This window comes from Oncorhynchus tshawytscha, linkage group LG30 (assembly GCF_018296145.1).
Source record: "Oncorhynchus tshawytscha isolate Ot180627B linkage group LG30, Otsh_v2.0, whole genome shotgun sequence".
NCBI lineage: Eukaryota > Metazoa > Chordata > Actinopteri > Salmoniformes > Salmonidae > Oncorhynchus > Oncorhynchus tshawytscha.
The window spans coordinates 31,142,506-31,165,173 of NC_056458.1; the positions used below are offsets into that span (position 1 = coordinate 31,142,506).

The following is a 22,668-nucleotide window of genomic DNA, read 5'->3' on the forward strand; positions in this document are numbered from 1 at the left end:
CCCAAACACACCGGCAACGAAGGAGTGGCTTCGTAAGAAGCATTTCAAGGTCCTGGAGTGGCCTAGCCAGTCTCCAGATCTCAACCCCATAGAAAATCTTTGGAGGGAGTTGAAAGTCCGTGTTGCCCAGCAACAACCCCAAAACATCACTGCTCTAGAGGAGATCTGCATGGAGGAATGGGCCAAAATACCAGCAACAGTGTGTGAAAAACTTGTGAAGACTTACAGAAAACGTTTGACCTCTGTCATTGCCAACAAAGGGTATATAACAACGTATTGAGATTAACTTTGTTATTGACCAAATACTTATTTTCCACCATAATTTGCAAATAAATTCATTAAAAATCCTACAAATGTGATTTTCTGGATTTTTTTTCTCATTTTGTCTGTCATAGTTGAAGTGTACCTATGATGAAAATTACAGGCCTCTCTCATCTTTTTAAGTGGGAGAACTTGCACAATTGGTGGCTGACTAAATATTTTTTGCCCCACTGTAATTAGGAATTAGAATACTAGAATGGACATGAACCTTCTTATTATGGGATAAAGGTTAGCCATTTTGTTCAATCATGGTTTGCCAATGCTGTGATAAGTTATTGTGTAAAATAATGAATTTCAATAATGTATCTGCACTGTATGTTTGTTAGCTAGCCATCTAGCCAGCCAGTTTTAGAGTATTCCATAGATTTTTCTAATTAACTGCCAATATGCCAACATTCCATTCAAATAATGCTGTCACTCCACAGCGGTACATTGTCTGAAATCAGTTGATGATAGGACTTAGACAAGTTGTAAATGCAACAAGTACTGATATTGTATCATATGAGAGCACTTACGTATTTCCAAGAAAACAAAAATATAGACATGTATGGCCTGTTTACACGTATTTTAGAGGCTATTTATACAGAAAATTGGTGAAAAACCTGTACAAACTATTTATAATTATATGCCAATATTTTAGGTTGACAATAAATCTATTACACAATTTCTGATATATCACATGCCTTACTTTTATTTTCCTGCATAAGTAAAATCAAGACGATGCCTCTACTGCCATTAATTCCAATTAGACTGGTTTGGATTTCTCCCTGACCAATATGGCTACCATTTTCATACCATCCTGGAACTTTAAGGATTTATGACATAGACCCTCTAGTAATTTAATAGGCTGTCTAATGGTCCAGGTGTTGTCCTGTCTGTCCCCAAGCCTGACACTGGTGGAGCAGCAGCTGTTTTGTGTGTAGATCAGTAACAGGTGTCAATGACTCCACCAATGACAGTATCCACCTACCCACCTCTCAATCCCCAGCTTTCCCATGGCAAGACAGGACCACAACCTCTGCCCGTGCCCCCTGACACTGCCTTTTGTCACCCATTATAAAAATCCCAATCAATTGGAGCCAAATGATCTAAGCCAAATTGCATTTTGAGCATTGTAAGCTGTGTAATATCTATTCTGCTAAATTGGGGCCCGTAATTGCCCTCCTCTAGGCGAGACGAGCCACAACAAATTCCAGGCAATTGGGCATGCCATTTTACCTTGAGCTGCCCAGGAAACATCAGTTTTTGCAATGAAGACTTCAAAGGGCCGCGGATCTTGGATTGCTATTTGGTTGCTATTGTGGCCAGGCCCAGGCAATCTTGATTAGGTGTTTACACTGAGGTAGGCTATACAGTGGCCGAGAGCCCCCGGGAAGCTTTGGTCTAAAACTATTAAGAGATTGTACATTATGTCCCATGGCTTTGAAGTGAGGGCCTGAGAGACAGGCGAGGGACTCAGCGGGCTGAGTGCAATAGCTGAAGATTGCTGCTGCTACTTCTGTCTTTATCAAAGGGGACCACTGCTGGAGCCCATCGTTGCTCCTGACACTCGCCGGCTACAAGGTTGCCGCATTACAAGATTGTGTACATTTTAATAACACTGCTAATTATGCAAGTTGGTTTCAGACAGTCTTGTCTGTCAAAAATCAAATGGGGCCTTTTAAAGAGAGCATAAAGAGCATGGTTAGCTGGGCTTGGATAATGATGGTGGTGAAACTGATGCGATTTGTCTAGGGAATTGGTTTCTTTTGAAGGACATTGTGGAGAAAGAGAAGGAAAAATCATATCAGAAAAGAATGAGTAGGCCTGGTAATCATTATATAATGACTTGTACTTGTTCTGCTGTTTGAAAATTGAGCCTCCATCTGTGCCAATAGGTTATCCTTATACAAATGATACAACAACTAAACCTTATACAAATGTTCTAAGAATGTCGGACTGCTTAATTTCATGGTGCTGGATTGCATCAAGGAGGCGGTAACACAAACTAGCCTGATCATTCTCAAACGAATGCATTAAAATTCAATTTAGCATACAATGCATGCAAATTGGTGACTGGAATCTTTATCCACAATGTCACCCGTCGAGTAAAATATGTTGTGTGGTTAGTAGTAGTAGCAATGAGAAAACAACACGCTAAGTCAAAGGAGACTGGCAAAACAGACAGTTTAGGGGAGGGAGAATGCCTGGCTCTGTTTACATGCCACAATGCTAACAGCTCTTGACTATGCTAATCTGGATGATACAAGACATTGTGACAGGCCTAGGGGCTCAGATGAGTAAATGGTAGACGGGGGAAAAGGGTTTAGTGATATAGCTACACGGGTAAGCATACAGTGTACCCCAGCACAGAGGGAGCAGGCTAGCGTCCTCAGCCAATTATGCGCCTGTGCCAGGTGCAGGGAGATATCTAAAAGGCTATTGGTAACCATGCCTCTCTGATGTTCTTAATAGCTACTGCTGTACAGATCAACTCATAATAGGCACTAGATAGGCAGACATGGCTCCCTTTTCCTTCTCAGAGTGGATAGCAAATGAAAACGGCATTGCTCCTGCCAAATTAATTTCCCAGACTAGGTCAGAGATCGCTGCTGCATATTCTGTAGTTTCCATGTGAGTCGACAAAGAAATGAGATATTCATATCTTGGATGATAAAAATGGACAGGCATCAGTCTGGTTCGATAGAAAAATGTAGCCTATTACTTTCTTTTATTTAAAAAGATATAAGGAGGAACTAGGAAGATATGTTAAAATATTATGATTAAGGAAAGGAAGCCTATAATCTGACTCATATTTGCCATTGAGAGGATTCAAAAGATAACATACATTTGAAGCAGACCATTTAGACTGGCATCATGTTTAATATATAGGAACACAATTGATACGTTTAGAGAAGGCTTTTGCCACCCCCCCAAAACAAATCAGAAGAGTGTGAATACTAAGGCATCTGTGTTGGATCATGTAATGTTAAGACACTGTCTAGCCTTTATTTCAACAGCCAATTGCTGTTGTCGCCTCAACTAAAGTCTGTTTTCTTATATACAGTGCCGTGCAAAAGTTCTCATACCCCTTGGATTTCTTCACATTTTGCGTTACAAAGTAGGATTAAATGGATTTAATTGTATTTTTTGGGTCAACAATCTACTCAAAATACTGTAATGTCAAAGGGTCATAAAAATACTAACATTTTTTAAAAGATTAGTTGAATCTGTGCTTGAAATTCAATACTTGATTGAGGGACCTTACAGATATTGTATGTATGGGAGGCAGAGGAATCATGCCAACCTCTATCATTTCACACAGAGTAAGTCCATGTAACTTATTATGTGATTTGTTAGGCCAAATTTTACTCCAGAACTAATATAGGCTTGCCTGAACAAAGAGGCTGAATACTTATGCAAAGACTATATTTTAGTTATCTAATATGCATTAATCTAAAAAAAAGTATCTTATTTTTCTTCCCCTTTGACATTACGGTATTTTGAAATTAAATCAGTTTTAATCCCACTTTGTAACACAATAAAATGTGAAGTATGAATACTTTTGCAAAGCACTGTAAATGTTTTATGCATTTGAAAACCAGCTACAAAAACTATTTCACATATCCTTATTTATTTCAATGAGGTGCTATACAAGTACTCTGTAATACTTCTAATGTAATATCAGTGGTCAATGCAAAGCCTTCCTCTGCATCGTAAATGCCAATCCTACCTTAATATTACGATTTTTAAAAAGGAAGTGCATGGACGTTAACAAGACTGAATATTGACCCAGCACATGTAAATCACCTCTCTCCAGAGACGCTGGGCAGAATTTAAAGTCAGTATTATGGCATTACAAAACACATCACAGGCAGCATCATATGTATTAAATACCAGCAACTCAATAAATAAAACACCAAGACAGCCACATACAGTACACCTACCCCCAAGAATAAAAAACAACTAAAAAATGTCCAGCCCATATGTACAATTCCACAGTAAAAAGGCCTTCTACTCACTGCATGAGTAGTGTAGATGGGTTAGCTGACAACATTACAAAAACGATGTGCACGCTTCAATGGGGCACAAGTCAGCATGTTGTGATTCTGGATGGCGAGATTGCTAACAAGAATGACAAGAAACTACCATGTGGGGAATCGTAAGTGGCTCGTTTCATCTTGTTATTGACACCATGTCTTCTTTTGAGGTGTTTTTACTGATTTCATGTCATATAGTGTAATGAAACAGCAGGGAGCAGGCCTCGAACTCTCGACCTTCTAGCCCGAAGTCCAGTGCGCTATTGACTGTGCCATAAAAGCAGGCTAAAGCGGCAGAGTCGATATCCGCGCCTATAAACCCAGGGTCGTTACACTAGTCCCTCGTTTCAAAGAGAGCATCCTCGCGGTTGTTTGCGACTCAACGTCTTATAGGACCGCGCTCATCGGCCAAGCCCACGCACTGTCGTGGATGCAAGGTCCGATCACTTCTGACACCAATGTATAATGAAACAGCAGGGAGCAGGTCTCGAACCCTCGACCTTCTAAGGCCGAAGTCCAGCGTGCTATCAACAAAAGCATGCTCCAGCGGCAGAGTCTATATCCGCGCTTATAAACCCAGGGTCGTTACAATAGCTAAAAATCACTAGCTAGCTAACCAACAACTATAACTATGTATTTGAGAGACAATAAGGGCTCATTGTGAAAATGTATTCATGTTGTCAATAAACATGGGAGACGAAATATAGTTTACATGTTGTCAATAAATCTAAGCCAAACCGTCTGTCTTGCCCCATAGTTGTGCAAGCCTCGGATTTGTTGCTCAACAACCAACCCGTCTGTAGGACATAGCCTTGGCTAACTCATTGTGAGTGTGAATTAGCCTAACCTTTTAAAATTATCTATACTGAAAAAAATGTAAATGCAACATGCAACAATTTCAATGATTTTACTAAATTACAGTTCATAGTTTCATCAACTGTCTGGGTGGCTGGTCTCAGACGATCCTGCAGGTGAAAAAGCCAGATGTGGAGGTCCTGGGCTCTGCATGGTTACACGTGGTCTGCGATTGTGAGGCCGATTATACATACTGCCAAATTCTCCAAAACGATGTTGATGGTAGAAAAATGTACATTAAATTCTCTGGCAACATTCCAGTCTCTAAGGAGGCGTGGGTTCAAATCCCACCACTGCCACCATATGTCACGTAGAGTCGGCCAGATGGCTAAACTGGATAACCTAACCTCTATAAAAATAAAAAGATGGCGGAACCGCAAAAGTTCTTCTGTGCAAAGGTGTTTATTTACAAGTGATTCCGGAACAGAAAACAACAGTACTGCCATCAACGTCTACCTTATGGGACAGCTTAACAACAATGCTGCCCCATCCACAGCTCAATCCAAAAAAAATCCCCCTTAGAGACTGGAGAGAGGCTCCTTTTGTAGGGCTAGCCCCTCCCCTCAGAACAATTAACCCTAATTAATTAATCAATTAACAATACAAACCTACATTTTCCATGAACTAAACATACTAAAGGATATACATTGCAACACGGTTTTAAACAATATCACAACATAACATTTACAACATTACATCATTACTGACAATATCTTTCAATATGCCCATATGCATTAATGAGCCATTTGGGACAGGCACTATAAAGCCAACCCAATTCCCTTAGCTCGGGTCCTTTTCCAGCATACCCAGAAGCTACAGAGATGGAGAGAGAGGAACAGAACAAACAAACAATGCGCTCATCCACAACATTGATAAGTATAATAATTATTGTATCTCTCAAATATGAACATTGACAAGTGTGAAATGCATGCACCAAGACAGAAGTTAAATTGTGTGTCGACCCACATTGTTAACTTATGGTATAATGGCACAGGGAGGACTGATGAATATGTGTGTGCGTTAAAGAACCAAATGCTGCCCGCGGCCAGTGACGGACTTCTACGTCACACTGCAATTGCACGCCCCCTCAAAACTTGAGACATCTGTTTCATTGTGTTGTGTGACAAAACTGCACATTTTAGAGTGGCCTTTTATTGTCCACAGCACAAGGTGCACCTGTGTAAGGATCATGCTTCTTGATATGCCACACCTGTCAGAAGGATGGATTATCTTGGCAAAGGAGAAATGCTCACTAGCAGAGATGTAAACAATTTTGTGCACAACATTTTAGAGAAATATGTTTTTGTGCATATTTTTTTTCTTCTTCTGGGATCTTTTATTTCAGCTCATGAAACATGGGACCAACACTTTACATGTTGCGTTTATATTTATGTTTGGTATAATAGCAAATAGGTGCCGAATGGCACATAATACTGTAGTTTACAGTGGGGTGTTCTAGCAAACAATCTCTTTATGTACAGTGTCTTCTGAAAGTATTCATACCCCTTGGCTTATTCCACATTTTGTTGTGTTACAGCGCTGTCAAATTGGTTGTTGATCATTGCTGGACAACCATTTTCAGGTTTTGCCATAGATTTTCAAGTAGATTTAAGTCAAAACTATAACTCGGCCACTCGGAAGATTTACCGTCTTCTTGATAAGCAACTCCAGTGTAGATTTGGCCTTGTGTTGTATGTTATTGTCCTGCTGAAAGGTGAAATAATCTCTCAGTGTCTGGTGGACAGCAGACTGAACCAAGTTTTCCTCTAGGATTTTGTCTGTGCTTAGCTCCATTCCTTCTTTTTTTTACTCCCCAGTCTTTAATAATTACAAGCATACCCATAACATGATGCAGCCACCACTATGCTTGAAAATATGGAGAGTGGTACTCTGTAATGTGTTGTATTGGATTTGCCCCTAACATAACAAATGTTTTGCAGTATTACTTTAGTGCCTTGTTACAAAAAGGATGCAAGTTTTGGAAAATGTTTATTCTGTACAAGCATCCTTCTTTTCTCTTGGTCAATTAGGTTATTATTGTGGAGTAACTACAATGTTGTTGATCCATCCTCAGTTTTCTCCTATCACAACCATTAAACTGTAACTACTTTAAAGTCACCATTGGCCACATGGTGAAATCCCTGGGTGGTTTCCTTCCTCTACGGCAACTGAGTTAGGAAGGACGCCTGCATTTTTGTAACTGGGTGTATTGATACAGCATCCAAAATCCAAAGTGTAATTAATAACTTCACCATGCTCAAAGGGATATTCGGTGTCTCATTTTTTTCTTTACCCATCTACCACTATGCGCCCTTCTTTGCAAGGCATTGGAATATCTCCCTGTTCTTTGTGGTTGACTCTGTGTTTGAAATTCAATGCTCAACTGAGGGACCTTACAGATAATTGTATGTGTGTGGTAGAGATGAGATAGTCATTCAAAAATCATGTTAAAACACTATTATTGCACACAGAGTGAGTCCATGCAACTTATTATGTGACTTGTTAAGCACATTTTTACTCCTAAACTTATTTAGACTATTTGACTAAAGACATTTCAGCTTTTCATTTTTAGTTCATTTGTAAACATTTCAAAAAACATTATTCCACTTTGACATTATGGGCTATTGTATGTAGGCCAGTGACCAAAAAATCTAAATGTAATCCATTTTAAATTCAGGCTGTAACACAACAACATTTGGAAAAGTCAAGGGCTATGACTGCTTTCTGAAGGCCCTGTATATAGTTTTCAACAGTAAAATAGCTTATTTCTGTAGGCCTTTGAGTAGAATAGGACTAATTCTTCACTATACCAGTGAGATTATTAGATTAAAGAAATGTAATAAATGGTCTATTCTTGTATAAGTGGTGTTTAGTTTTGTATATTGTCATGGCTAGTGCCAAAACAAATGCCCTTTTAGGCCAATACCATTTTCTGCTGATACCTTTAAGAGGAAATGGAAGCTTCTGAAATGAAAGGCATGGGAGACTCTTTCTCCTTCCATTCGTCATGTGTGCTTTTTTGCACCTTCCTGAGGGAAAACAATCAATTTGACATGTAAAGGTCTGTTGCTTAATCCCCCTCAGCCCGTTTGAATTAACAATACAGAACAAACAATGAAATGCCCTGTTGATTTACACAACACACACTTCAGGTAGTGGGTTTAGTAGAGATTAGAGTAAAGGAGAAGTTACTCAAATCCAGAAACTCCCAAGTGATGTCATACATTGGAGCTAGTTCAGTGTAGTTTGCCCTCTCCCACTCTCTCTCCCTGGAGTGCAGAACTGAGAAAGCTGCAAAAATGGGTCATGTGACTTGTGAAGTTGCTGGATGCAGACCTCACTCTGCTCGTTTGTCAGTGAATGCATCAGGGCCTAAAATTAACACCCACCACCAGCCAATTGAGGGTAGATTTTGGCATTGGCGGTTAAGATGTCCATTTCACCAGCCATGTTGGCAGGTGGTCAGGGCTCCACAGTGCGAGCATTCCCTCGCATTTGTGAATAAAAATGGTCATTTATGATCACATTTATAGTAAAATAAAAATTAAAAAGTATTTCTGACGTTTTGTTTCATAGCTAGTAAATGAATCGCACAAGGTCAAAGAACTACAAATCCTACATAGCCTATTCCACCTCGCACTGCAACACTGCCTGGCTGGGGGCTGTGCGCATGTGAAGAGCTCAGTAAAAGGTTAATTTTTAGAAGCGCTGTGCACAGGCATAAAAGTTGGTCTAATTTACTTGAAATGAAAGTCTACTGAAGTGAGACTTTGTCCTTTTGTTTCTTGGCTATTTACATTGATAGATTCACAAGCTAGGTTGTTTTTCTATGTTTGAATTTTAACTGCTAGGGAAGAAAAGACACTTCTACTACTTAGACTCAACCTCGCAGGTTACCTTACCATGGTAACCTCACTCCCTTAAAGGGGCAGGTGGAAATGTTTGTCTCATCTGTGATATTTTGGTTAAAAGACTCAGGTCACAAAAAATGTCATTCAACAATATACCACATTACTTCTTACTAGTAATAATTGTATTGTTTTGTTACATTACAAAATATGCTCATCCATTGTGTGTGTTTTGTTGGTGTCTCTGACTGGCTGATAGATTTTAAAATCTACCTGCAACAGTGGATGGTAGACCAAAAAGTTAATTTTATGCCCTGGAATGCATGATTTGCAAATCCACAAACTGTGGACAACTTCATTGTTTTATTGAAAGCATACGGCCGCATTAGCTATTTTTGTCAAAAGTTCTGTTGGTTTTGAGTCAGGAAATATGTACTTTTCCACCTTAAATATTTGTGATTATTTTATATCGCCGACTGCCTCCACAACTGTGCATGTGACCCCTCAAAAAAACAACCAAGAACATGTCTGATGAAGAAAGAGTCACGAGTGAGGAGGAAGAGTAGCCTAATTGAACTCCTTGACAAGAGTCACTAGAGACTCAAAGCCACAAGAGAGTAGAGCACATTTCAAACTTTGCTTTAGATGTGTTATTTATTTGAGCCAGAGTAGTCTATTCTGATGAAGAATTGAGGCAAATTGAACTTCAGACGGCAGCCTCTGTTCTAGAAACCGAGGCTGCAACAGCAGCTGGGCCGGGGGCCCAATCCATCCCTGCAGAGAATTAGAATTCATGACTACAATTATTACAGACATGGAGGAGCTTATTGTTGATTTGGAGCAGTTAGTTTGCTTTTGCAACCACATGGATTTTTTGCTGCCCACAAAAACTCTGGTGTCTTGTAAAAAAATCTGTATTCCAAAAAGGAATTGAAGACCTTATTCCAGCTGGGCCAAATGGACAATTATCCAACGAGTAAGTAGCTAAACTTTACTTTATTGAATGATCTCTTATTATAAACCTCTATGTGGAGTTTAGTGGGTTTATGTTTTCACATTTGTCCAAAACACTATATAGCCTATGTTTATTTATCCCAATGTTTTTGAGATATTCTATTCTGCAATGTAAGGTGACACAGTCTATTGTCTCCTCAACCCCCCCCTGTCATAAATACATGCTAACCTGTAGAGCACCTAGGCCTATATGTCTACATCAGTGGAGGCTTCTCAGAGGAAGAAGGGGAGGCCATCCTCCTTAGTTAATGTCATTTATACCATTAAAAATTATATACTTTTTTTTAGATAAAACTATAAATATATTAACGTCACCAAATAATTGATTAAAACACACTGTTTTGCAATGAATATCTACAGTAGCCTCAGCAGCACTCTGTAGGGTAACACCATAACTGTAGCCGGAGGACAGATAACTTCTGGTGCATTTATACGGAGACTTGATTACACACAGGTGGATTGTATTTATCATCATTAGTCATTTAGGTCAACATTGGATCATTCAGAGATCCTCACTGAACTTCTGGAGAGAGTTTGCTGCACTGAAAGTAAAGGGGCTGAATAATTTTGCACGCCCAATTTTTCAGTTTTTGATTTGTTAAAAAAGTTTGAAATATCCAATAAATGTCGTTCCACTTCATGATTGTGTCCCACTTGTTGTTGATTCTTCACAAAAAAATACAGTTTTATATCCTTATGTTTGAAGCCTGAAATGTGGCAAAAGGTCGCAAAGTTCAAGGGGGCCGAATACTTTCGCAAGGCACTGTACATTGACTTCAATACAAAACCTAGGAGTTTCATGGTTCTCACACACTTAAAAAAAAACAACTTTATTTAGCTAGGTAAGTCACTTAAGAACAAATTCTTAATTTCAATGACGGCCTAGGAACAGTGTGTTAACTGCCTTGTTCAGGGGCAGAATGACAGATTTTAACATTGTCAGCTCAGGGATTCGATCTTGCAACCTTTCGGTTACTAGTACAGCGCTCTAACCACTAGGGTACCTGCCACCCCTTCCATAGACTTACACAGTAATTATGATAACTTCCAGAGGAGTACTCCAACCAATCAGAGCTCTTGCAGCATGAACTGACATGTTGTCCACCGAATCAAAAGATCAGAGAATTAATCTAATACTGAAAGCATAAGCTGCAACTAGCTAGCACTGCATTGCATAAAATGTGGTGAGTAGTTGACTCAAAGAGAGAGAAATACAATAGTTGAACAGTTTTGAACAAATTAATTTCTTCCAAAATGAAGGAGAAGCAAGATAGCAAGAGAGAGCTATATTTGGTTGTATTTAAAAATAAATAAAAAACGTTGACCTTCACTTAGCTAACAATGCAGATAGCTAGTTTAGCCTACTTAAACACCCGGCTCAAACAGAGAGGGACGCTATGTTAGCTAGCTGGCTATGGCTCTGGAACGCACCCAAGTCAAGGTTTTGTTAATTTATTGCCACCGGGGCCCGCCGGTGTAACTGCATGAATGTAGAGGGTTTACTAACGTGTTAGTTCTAGTATCTATGTTGACTATGATTTGACAACAATGTAGGCTGTGTGTAGCATTAGTGCATTAGTGGTCATGATATGAAGGTTTGGCTTGGAAAGCTGATGTGATGCACTGAAGTCCACAAGCGAAGGGAAAAGGTGAAAGGAGAACAGCGTGTAGATAGTAGCGAGAAGGAATAATGTATACAATGAGCATAGTGATCATGCTGTTTTCATGTGGCTGCTATGAAAGTGAACTGTGTTTGCGTGTGATCAGAGGTGTATTCATTCCGCCGATTCTGTTGAAAAACATTTCTTAAAACGGAAGCAAACGGAACGAAACAGGGATAAAAATAACTAGATCAGCAAGATGTAGCCAAGAGTGTGCAAGGAGATATTGAATGTGTCACTGTCTGTCACTTTGATTACTCAAAATTCTCTCGACCTGTGCACCTACGTCGTAAACCTTCATTCATAGGCTAGGTTGTAGCAACCTCATGATGGGTATAGGGAAAATTTGAGCATCATGTAGTAGCCTAAACCTATCGATATTACATTAAACTGGGTGAATGGAATAAGAATGACAGTCATCCAATATGCTGTAATAGAAATAAGGCCATTATCCTCCCTCATCTTAAACAGCACCGACCACCACTGGTCTGATAACATAATAAGAACACCTCAAACTTCAAGGATCAGGCTAGACTACATACCTCTGCACGCTTGCTTTGTCGCTTTCGCTTCTCAAACACGCTGTGTATTTTGGCACTGCGCCAGATCCAGTCCATAGAAATACAGTAGCAACAGCTGTATCTATAAGTATCCTTCGGTTTTCTGTCCCCATCATTTCAGATTGCATATCTTGTTCCTATGCATAGTCGCTGAAGTGCTTGGTACACACACACAGAGATGTAAGGTTGGCTGCAGGAGTATGTAACCCACATTGTATTTATTTCTAACTGCTACTAACCATCTTTTGCTTATCTTTTACCGGAAAACTGTGAAACTTCTTCCCTTGATTTCCTATATAAAGTGCAGCCAGGGGCCGAACACCAGCTTGCTCTTGCTGCCATCTCTTTTTCCACTTTGCATAATTAACTTTACCTGCGTAGTCCTAACTTTATCAACTTTCGCACCAGCTCCAAAATATCATGACGTTTCTCCATAGCAGGGGTCTCCCTCATGAGGGTGCCCACAAGTGCAGTTGTTACCTATTTTCGCTGCTGTGGCAGTCTGCTATATAAAATAATTGCACGTTTTAGGTGGAAAATTACATATTTCCAGACTCCAAACCGATAGTACTATTGACAAAAACAGCTAATTTGACTGTACACTTTCAAAGAAACTATGAATTTGTCCACAGATTTGTGGATCATGCATTCACTGACAACGAAACAGAGTGAGGCCTGCATAGTCACATGACCCATTTTGCAGCGGTCTCAGTTCTGCACTCCAGGGACAGAGTATGGAATCACTTGGGAGTTTTGGATATGGGATAAACTATTCCTTTAAAGGAGATTAAGAGTTACAGTATGTTTGTGCAGCTCCTAGTGGCTAGTTTTTAAACTACAACCTAGGGAAAGGGGATACTTAGTTGCATAACTGAATCAGAGAGGTGCGGATGGCTGCCTTAATCGACATCTACGTCATCGGCGCTCGGGGAGCAGAAAGGCAGATTTTTCCACCTTGCAGGCTCTGGAATTTGGACAAGCAACCTTTCGGTTACTGTCCCCACGCTCTAACTGCTAGGCTACCTGCCTATTCAACAGGAGGGCAAAAATAATTGGAATAAACAGGAGGCCACCTGTGGTTGCCTTCATACACAACCACAAATTCAGAAACACAGCTTATCAACACATAAGCCTACCTGATTTTGGCTGTCTGATTTCACCTCCTTCTGTTGTGCATGTGCCCTCAGGTACGAGCCCTGTTTGGCTGCGTTGATCCCCAGTGTCACTCTGTTGCGTTCAATGATGTCCTCCCTTGGTATGTCTGGCTTTCTGCTGGACAAGTGCCGCGAACCCTTTGATTTAGAGGACATCGAATTCTGTAACTGTTTCTCGGCCACTGTCCCACTAGCCTGTCCGTACTGCTCTTGATTGTAGTAAATCTGAAAAGCTCTATCATATCTGTCATGTGTCTCCCTGTAATGGTCTTCCAGGTTAGGAAAGCTAGCTTGGATTTCACCACCAGTGGCATTGGTTGGATTCCTCACACCTCGGTTGGCCTTGACTCTCTGGTGTGGGTTTCTTTCCATGGCTTTTTCAGATGGCACACCAGGACTTGGGTGGGTGGACTCTGGCAAGCTATCCCCTATAACTTGGTTCTGATGAAGGTGGTAGGAAAATGCAGGTGAAACCTCTCTGATAACTTGATTCTGCAGTGGGGGGAGGTGGTAAGATGTTAGGGGGTGTTTAGATTGAAGTTCGTTACTTGTGATTTCTGGAGTCATACTCTCTGCAAGATCTGGACTGCAGGAAAATATGTATCTGTATCCTCCACTCCCTGAAAGCTCCTGTCCTCTCTCGCTATGGCTCTCCTCAGATTGTTCATCCGAGTTGTAGGATTCTTCCTCGAGGGGAAGTGGTGGGGTCATCTTGTCGAACTGTCGAGCTCCCTCAAGATTAGTCCTCCAGTTGGGATCGTAGCGCAATTCTGCGTAGGTGTCATCGTAGTGCATCTGTCTGCAAAGTTTGAGAATAGAGGCGTTAGTAGAACATTTACATGACTAGTGGAATTTGCATTTTCTTTAGTGACCAACCTAAATCAGAACACGATTAATGGGAAAGACCAATGTGAATGATTAAATCATCATAAAAAGGTACAATAGGCTGGCCTATGATGAAATAAAATATATTGCAAGAAATGGAAGATCCTATTATTGTCATTGAATACAAAAGTATTAGGACCAAGTAGGCCTCCATTCCTGAAAATAAAGATTTTACGAAGAACACAACAAGCTTTGAGAGGTCAGCAGTACAATAGGTGTTACTGTACACCTCAACAATACTGATGGTGTCCTTAAACAATGAGAGTGAGTCCTTCTTTGAACAGACAAGCCGCTGTTCCAAATTGAATTTGACATCAGCACATTATTTGCCTGTATTTATACGTAATCTTCATATTTTCATCTCCTTATCCAATAATGAGGGAGTGCCTGAAGACTACTACTGGCGAATGGTTCACAAATGGGAATTTTCAGCTTAGAAAATGGACTGAAATTGCTACCTAATGTGCCCCTTCTAACGGGGATGAAAAGATCTCATTAAAATAATTAGCAGAGTGCCTCTTTGTTGTGCTGCTTGGCGGACGAGGGGAAGCGTACTCCTCATCTCATGATGCCCCTGCCCGGGGCTGCCTAGGTGTAGGGCACTTCACTCAATGAGGCCAAAAGGGTAAGGGATGGCTCAGTAATGACTGGAGAAGCTGGAGAATTTATTATGGATACAACACAGCTGGGCGACGTCTTCTTTACCGTGCACAAAACAACACCCATAGGCTATTATATGGTAGTCGAGATAATGACCAAACACGCAACAAAATGTACTCGGTTGATTTCAAGAAACAGTGTAAGAATAAAAACTGAACTGTGGGGGAAGTAAAAAGAGATTATGGAAAATGTTCAAACGTGTTTCTTTATCAGCATTCAAAAGAAATCACGAGGTAAACAGAAAAATATTGCACTGGATGAATAGAGGTGCTTGAATGGGGACATTCATTGATTGAATGACGAGTAGGCTATACATGGGTGTGAAATGCCCACTGTTGTGAATGTGGACGCCCGGCTTTGAGGACAGAGCCAATCAATGAGACTATGACGCTGGGAAATTGGGACTGTTCTCAGGGCAGACAATCTGAAATTGACCCTTTTGTGAGTATCTGCCATGGTCATTTTCACTGAAACAATGTGTGCCTACGTGGTGAAGTGGATCTTCATTTGGCGGGCATCAATCTGCACCGGAACCAACAATGAGAGAATAGCCCCTCTCTGTTTAGGGTGAAATTATTATTGCGAGGTCAGTGAGGAAACAGTTCCAGTAGATGGGGAGAGTGAAAAACAGATGTGGAGGTCCTCTCTTCAGATTCCTGCATCAGAGAGGTCTCTGGCATGTTGACAATGAAGAGCCGGCCAGTTAATGGACAGCAGAGTGACCACTTATTGTGATAACCTCCAACAAAATTTAAATCTAATTTGCCTTAAATGAAGGCAGTTACTCGGAAAGTACCTAAATTAGCCTGACACGTCTGCTGACAGCTCAATTAATTTGCCAATGCGTGCATCAGGCTCAATTATTGGCCTTGTTCCATTGTTGAGTGAAGAATGAACGCTATTCATCTTTTATCTTCCATGTGCTGTTTAGTGAGAAAAATGCTTTATTGTTGCAGGAGTTTTCCATATAACATTTTACATAAGCACTGTATTATAATCTTCATTTCGATTCATTTGTGTACTTGAAAACAGTATTTTCAAATGCAATAAACAGATTAGACCTAATTAAAAGTGAGGCACTAATTTGCCTAAAGTAAATAGCGCAACAATGATATAATTCACTTGAATTGTTCTAATGTTCAGAAAAGCTAAATAAAAAGTGGAATGGCTCATTTGAAAACAATCACAGTTGGTTGTAACATAATTATCAATAAATAATGCCCTGTAGGCCTACTTCCCCTGTAGCCTATTTGTATTTTGGACACTTCTGATTATGAGTTAGTGTACAACATAACATGTTCCAGTAAAGATTTGAATAAATAGCACATCTAGTTTAACTGAAATCTGATCAGCTTGTTCAAACATTACAACGGGAAAAAAATATATGTTTACACTAATGTTATAGGCTATACTACCCTTTGAGATGCACAACCATAGTGAAGAAGACAAATAAGTGTGAGGTGCCACTTATGATCTACTACTGCCACCTACTGACCAAACTGAAAATGTCTTAAAGTCTACTTTGGGAAAATACACTGAACAAAAATATCAATGCAAGCAACATGATAAGTGTTGGCCCAATGTTTCATGAACTGAAATAAATTATCCCTGAAAATGTCCATATGCAGAAAAAGTGTTGTTCTCTTAAATATTGTACACAAATTTGTTTATATCCATGTTAGTGAGCATTTCTCCTTTGCCAAGATAATCCATCCACATGACAGGTGGAATATCAAGAAGCTGATTAAACAACATGATCATTACACAGGTGCACCTTGTACTGGGGACAATAAAAGGCCACTCTAAAATGTGAAGTTTTGTCACACAACACAATGCCACAGATGTCTCAAGTTGAGGGAGCATGCAATTGGCATGCTGACTGCAGGAATGTCCACCAGAGCTGTTGCCAGAGAATTGGATGTTAATTTCTCCACCATAAGCTGCCTCCAACATTGTCTTAGAGAATTTGGCCGTATGTCCAATTGGCCTTACAACCGCAGACCACATGTAACCACGCCAGCCCAGGATCTCCACATCCGGCTTCTTCACCTGCGGGATCGTCTGAGACCAGCCACCCAGACAGCTGATGAAACTGTGGGATGGCACAACCAAAGAATTTATGCACAAACTGTCACAAACCATCTCAGGGAAGTTCATCTGCATGCTTGTCATCCTCCCCAGGGTCATGACCTGACTGCAGTGCGGCGTCGTAACCGACTTCAGTGGGCAAATGCTCACCTTAAATGGCCACTACCACGCTGGAGAAGTGTACTCTTCACAGATGAATCCCAGTTTCAACTATACCAGGCAGATGGTGTGTATTCTGTCGTGTGGGAAAGCGGTTTGCGTATGTCACTGTTGTGAACAGAGTGCCCCATGGTGGCGGTGAGGTTATGGTATGGGCAGGCATAAGCTACGAACAACAAACACAATTGCATTTTATCGATGGCAATTTTAATGCAGAGATACAGTGACAAGATCCTGTCGTGCCATTCATCCGCCGCCATCCCCTCATGTTTCAGCATGATAATGCTTGCAAGGTTTTGTACACAATTATTGGAAGCTAAAAATGTCCCAGTTCTTCCATGGCCTGTGTACTCAACAGACATGTCACCCATTGAGCATGTTTGTGATGCTCTGGATTGATGTGTACAACAGCATGTTCCAGTTCCCGCCAATATCCAGCAACTTTACACAGCCATGGAAGAGTAGTGGGACACATTCCACAGGCCACAATCAACAGCCTGATCAACTCTATGCGAAGGAGATGTGTTGCGCTGCATGAGGAAAATGGTGGTCACACCAGATACTGACTGGTTTTCTGATCCATGGCCCTACCTTTTTTAAAGGAATCTGTGACCAACAGATGTATATGTGTATTCCCAGTCATGTGAAATCCATAGATTAGGGCCTAAGGAATTCCTTTTAATTGACTGATTTCCTTATATGAACTGTAACTCAGTTAAATCTATGAAATTGTTGCATGCTGCATTTATATTTCTGTTCAGTGTATAAGATAACAATGTTTAGGCCTATTGCCAGTGATATTAATGCCTACTTGACATTATGCATCTACACCGGTCACATTAACTGTAGGCCTATTTCCAATGGCTGAGAATCTGTCAGGATCCATCCCATGCATAATAGAATTTGGATGAACTTGGCAGATTGACTGAATCTCTTTGGCAGACCATTTATGAATGGTGTTTTTGCCTCTTTGTATCTGCATCATGAGACAAATATTTATGTCCTGCTTTGTAAATACATTTTGAACATTAGACAAATTTGTTGAAGAGTCACATTGATATTCAGCACAATGTCTTATGAGAAATCAAATTTTTTTACCCCTTCTGGATCGCAAACCTATTTACTTTTCATTCTCCTACACAGACGGTTATCCTAACAGTATTAAGTATAGGCTGAGTCATGCAAAAAATGTGAACAACATGGTTCAAGACTTGATTTCTACACTATTGTTTGATGTGGCAGATGAAAATGGTCCTCACAAAGCTATTACATGAGTTGCAAGTGTATTGTGTAGGCCTACTTTGGTTGTTTTTATATGTAGGCCTACTTCCATGCAGTAGTACAGGGCACTCTAGTTTTCAGTTTGCTTAGGTTACGATGATAGTATAACCATCACCATATAGCAGTGGTGATAAAGCAAAGGTTTAGGGCCTACCTGGACACCTCTTTGTCTCTGCTCTGCTGCTGGATGTTCTTTTTGTTCTGCCTGAGTGCTGATACCTCGAGACTATCATAGACATGAAGTTCCCCCTCATCTAGACATGAGCCATCTGTGTCTTCCTCTTGGGGTTGTGTCATTTTTTGGTCACCAGACTCGACACCAATTCGCCTCTGAAGCTCAAGCTGGTAGTCCCTCTCCTGGACCAAGCTCTCTGTGTCCGATTCAGCGGCGTCCCACAGGCTTAAACCAACCTCTGGTTTTAGTGGACAGGGTTTCCTGTGTTCATCCTTTAACCTGACATAGGTCTTTCCGTGCTCAGGTCCCTTTTTACCTTCCATTTTGTACTGCTGTGCTGAGGAAAAAGTTGAGAGCTTGGTTGTAGTTGAACTGTCACTGTCAGTATGCTGCTTTCATTACAGTACAGTAGGTGTGCACAGATGTTTACTTTACCGGTGGCTGCTTGTTCACTTCTTGCAAAACCTCTGTATCAAAAAGCTAAATGACATATTCAGAATAGAATATTCGCGATATTTTCACACATTTCTTAGGCTTAGTTGATAACGTTAGCTGTCAGAAGCTGACATTGCCTTCAACTTTACTTGTTGTGGAGAATTAGTTAGCAAACTCAACACTTTGTTCAGAACCTTGAAAATAACAGAGGACTACTATCTAACCTTACCTCTGTAGCACATTTTTCGCACGTGTTGACAAATTGTAACGTTTGAAGTTTTGCCAGCCATGTTAAGAGGTAACTTAGGGAATAAAGAAAGAGCGATAACACACAGCAAGCTCCCAATGCTTTCGCACAACACTGGGACATTAAAAAAAATCACAATGAGACATCATCACACGAAGTGTGCCCGACGGCCCAATTTAGGGTGTCTGGCTCATGAACTAACGTTAGCCTATACTATCATTTGATTCTCTAATTAAACGTGTCACTTTATGTTGACTACTGAACTGGGTTTGCTTTGCTCCGTTTCTTGCTCCCCTAGGCAACAACCACCAACAACTATGGTTTGCTTGTCTATCTAAAACGGTTTAGACAGTTTATTAGCGTGAGAGAAAATGTTAAAAGCTGAGAGACGCTGGTATTATCGACTGGTTTATACAATGTCAAAAGACACTCACCAATGTTATTCTCCAGTTCTGAAGAAAGGCAACCATGGAAACGAAAGGACGCGTACAGACAGTGATTTGCGCCTGCGCAGGGGTGTTGGGGGCTTTGCAGGGCATCCAATTATGCCTATATTAAAATGACTGGACCAATTGTCCCTTCGCTAATACGTGTCCTCTGAGACATGCAGCCCAGAGGGAAAAAGTTGTAAAGATAGAAGAGAAGCATGGAGAAAACGCAAAGGATGATTTGGGCCCAGTGGTAGTGACATTTTTTCCCTTTCGTTTGGCTGATCCATATGTAGTCTCAGGCCAGGTAGAAAATAAATTGGGGACTATTAAAATCGGCTCAAAGTGGACTTCAAATCACATTTTATTTGTCACGTGCGCTGAATACAATCGGTGTAGGCACCTTACCGTGAAATGCTTACTTTTTTTCGCACCATTGGTTAGAGCCTGTAAGTAAGCATTTCACTGTAAGGTTGTTGTATTGTAACCTGCTGTATTCGGCGCACGTGACAAATAAACGTTGATTTGATTTAACCAACAATGCAGTTCAAGAAAAGTACTAAATAAACTAAAGTCGATTTTTTGTAATCAAAAAGTAACACAAGAAAATTACATAACAATTACATAACAATAACAAGGCTGTATTATCTATACCGAGTCAATGTGTGGGGGTACAGGTTAGTCGAGGTAATTTGACTATGCATAGATAATAAAAAGCGAGTAGCACAGTGTAAAAAAAGCAGAGGGGGGGGTCAATGTAAATAGTCTGGTTATGGCTTGGGGGTAGAACCTGTTAAAGAGCCTTTTGGTGCTAGACTTGGCGCTCCGGTACCGCTTGCCGTGCGGTAGCAGAGAGAACAGTCTATGGCTTGGGTGACTGGAGGCTTTAACAATTTTTTGGGCCTTCCTCTGACACCGCCAAGTATATAGGTCCTGGATGTCAGGAAGGTTAGCCTCAGTGATGTACTGGGCCATACACAATACCCTCTGTAGAGCCTTACGGTCAGATGCCGAGCAGTTGCCAAACCAGGTGATGATGCAGGATGCTCTTAATGGTGGAGCTGGATAACTTTTTGATGATCTGGGGACCAATGCCAAATCTTATCAGTCTCCTGAGGGGAGAAAGTGTTGTTGTGCCCTCTTCACAACTGTCTTGGTGTGTTTGGACCAGTTGGTGATGAGGACACCAAGGAACTTGAAACTCTCAACCCACTCCACTTCATCCTGTTAATGGGGGCCTGTTCGGCCCTCCTTTTCCTATAGTCCACGATCTGCTCCTGTGATGATTTTCTGTGTTTCTTCCGTCTAGACGGAGGGGGGCGCTTAGTGTAACACGACTAAGGACAAGACCTGTAACTTGCTTTGCTCTCCGGAGCAGGGTGCCTTTGAAAGGTGTGATTACTGGGGTGGCGTTAATTGTTGAGGTGGAGCAACTGAAATGGAAATTCCCTCTGATGGTTGCCGTTTGGTGTGACACAGACCTGGTGGCGAGTGTGGTGAAACCAAGAAGACTTTGTCTGTCCTTTTGAGTTTTGAATATTTACCTGATAAAGTCATGTTAGGATATATCAGTTATCCAGTGAGAGCCTTTGTGCCGAACCCACTAAGGTGTTTCATATGACAATTCCGAGATGTAAGAAGTGTGCAGGAGGGCATGAGACAAAGGAATGTGTAGTATTGGTGGAAAATGCGGTGTGTCAATTGTGGGGGCAGCTCCATAGAATGTTGCTATTTAGCAGCATTGATTGGACTACGTTGTTTTTGGTATCTTTAAGTTTGTTTTCAATGTATTACACTAAGCATACAGTCTTGTTGTTTGGATGATGTTTAAATGTTTAAGTTGAAACGGTGCTGGAATAGCAGAGGCAGTGCTCCTGTTGTCTTTGTGCTGACTTGAGGTAACTCTGTGGTTCTAAAATCAGTAGTTGTTATTAGTAAACGGTCAAAAACATTAACTTGCTTGACCATGCTGTAGGTCATATAATTGTTTGTTATATGCGATATTTACTTTGTAGACTTTACTGGGCAGATGTTGCTCTCTGGTTTTGTGATGAAACTTTTTGTTATCTCAGCCTTCTTATACATTTTTGTTGTCTCTGCCTTCTTGCATATCACAGTGGCATAGAGGAAACTTGACTTACCCACTGATTTTACCCACGAACTGCTACTGTACAGAAGAGTTACAAGGTGTGTTGAATGAAAGAGTCCCGGCAAACATACAGTGCATTCGGAAAGTATTCAGACCACTTGACTTTTTCAAAATTTTGTTAAATACAGCCTTATTCTCAAACGGTTTCAACAGTTTTTCCCCCTCATGAATCTACACCTAATACCCAATAATGACAAAGCAAAAACAGGTTTTTAGAAGTTTTTGCAATTGTATTGAAAATAAAAAAAACTGAAATATCACATTTACATAAATATTCAGACCCGTTACTCAGTACTTTGTTGAAGCACCTTTGGCAATGATTACAGCATAGTGTCTTCTTGGGTATGACGCTACAAGCTTGGCACACCTGTATTTGGGGAGTTTCTCCCATTCTTCGCTGCAGATCCTCTCAAACTCTGTCAGTTTTGATGGGGAGTGTTGCTGCACAGCTATTTTCAGGTCTCTCCAGAGATGTTCAATCGGGCTCAAGTCCTGGCTCTGTCTGGGTCACTCAAGGACATTCAGAGACTTGTCCCGAAGCCACTCCTGCATTGTCTTGGCAGTGTGCTTACGGTCGTTGTCCTGTTGGAAGGTGAACCTTCACCCCAGTCTGAGGTCCTGAACACTCTGGAGCAGGTTTTCATCAAGGATCTCTCTGTACATTGTTCCATTCATCTTTCCCTTGATCCTGACTAGTCTCCCAGTCCCTGCCGCTGAACAACATCCCCA

The 22,668-nt window shown here is 40.8% G+C and overlaps 1 protein-coding gene across 2 annotated transcripts in view; it reads right to left on the reverse strand.

Annotated features, from left to right (window-relative positions):
- Positions 1–19,867, reverse strand: part of jhy (junctional cadherin complex regulator) — a 33,478-nt gene extending 13,611 nt beyond the window's left edge. Inside the window, exons 1-2 of one of the 2 annotated variants that reach the window (XM_042309805.1) lie at positions 19,797–19,867; positions 13,415–14,231 (exon numbers count right to left, since the gene is read on the reverse strand). In XM_042309805.1, the coding sequence (XP_042165739.1) occupies positions 13,415–14,227 (813 nt within the window). In that variant the 5' untranslated portion in view covers positions 14,228–14,231; positions 19,797–19,867. Of the gene's footprint in view, positions 1–13,414; positions 14,232–18,659; positions 19,667–19,796 lie in introns of those variants that run through there. The other variant, XM_024394985.2, reaches the window with a different exon arrangement.
- Between the last annotated feature and the right edge of the window lie 2,801 nt (positions 19,868–22,668).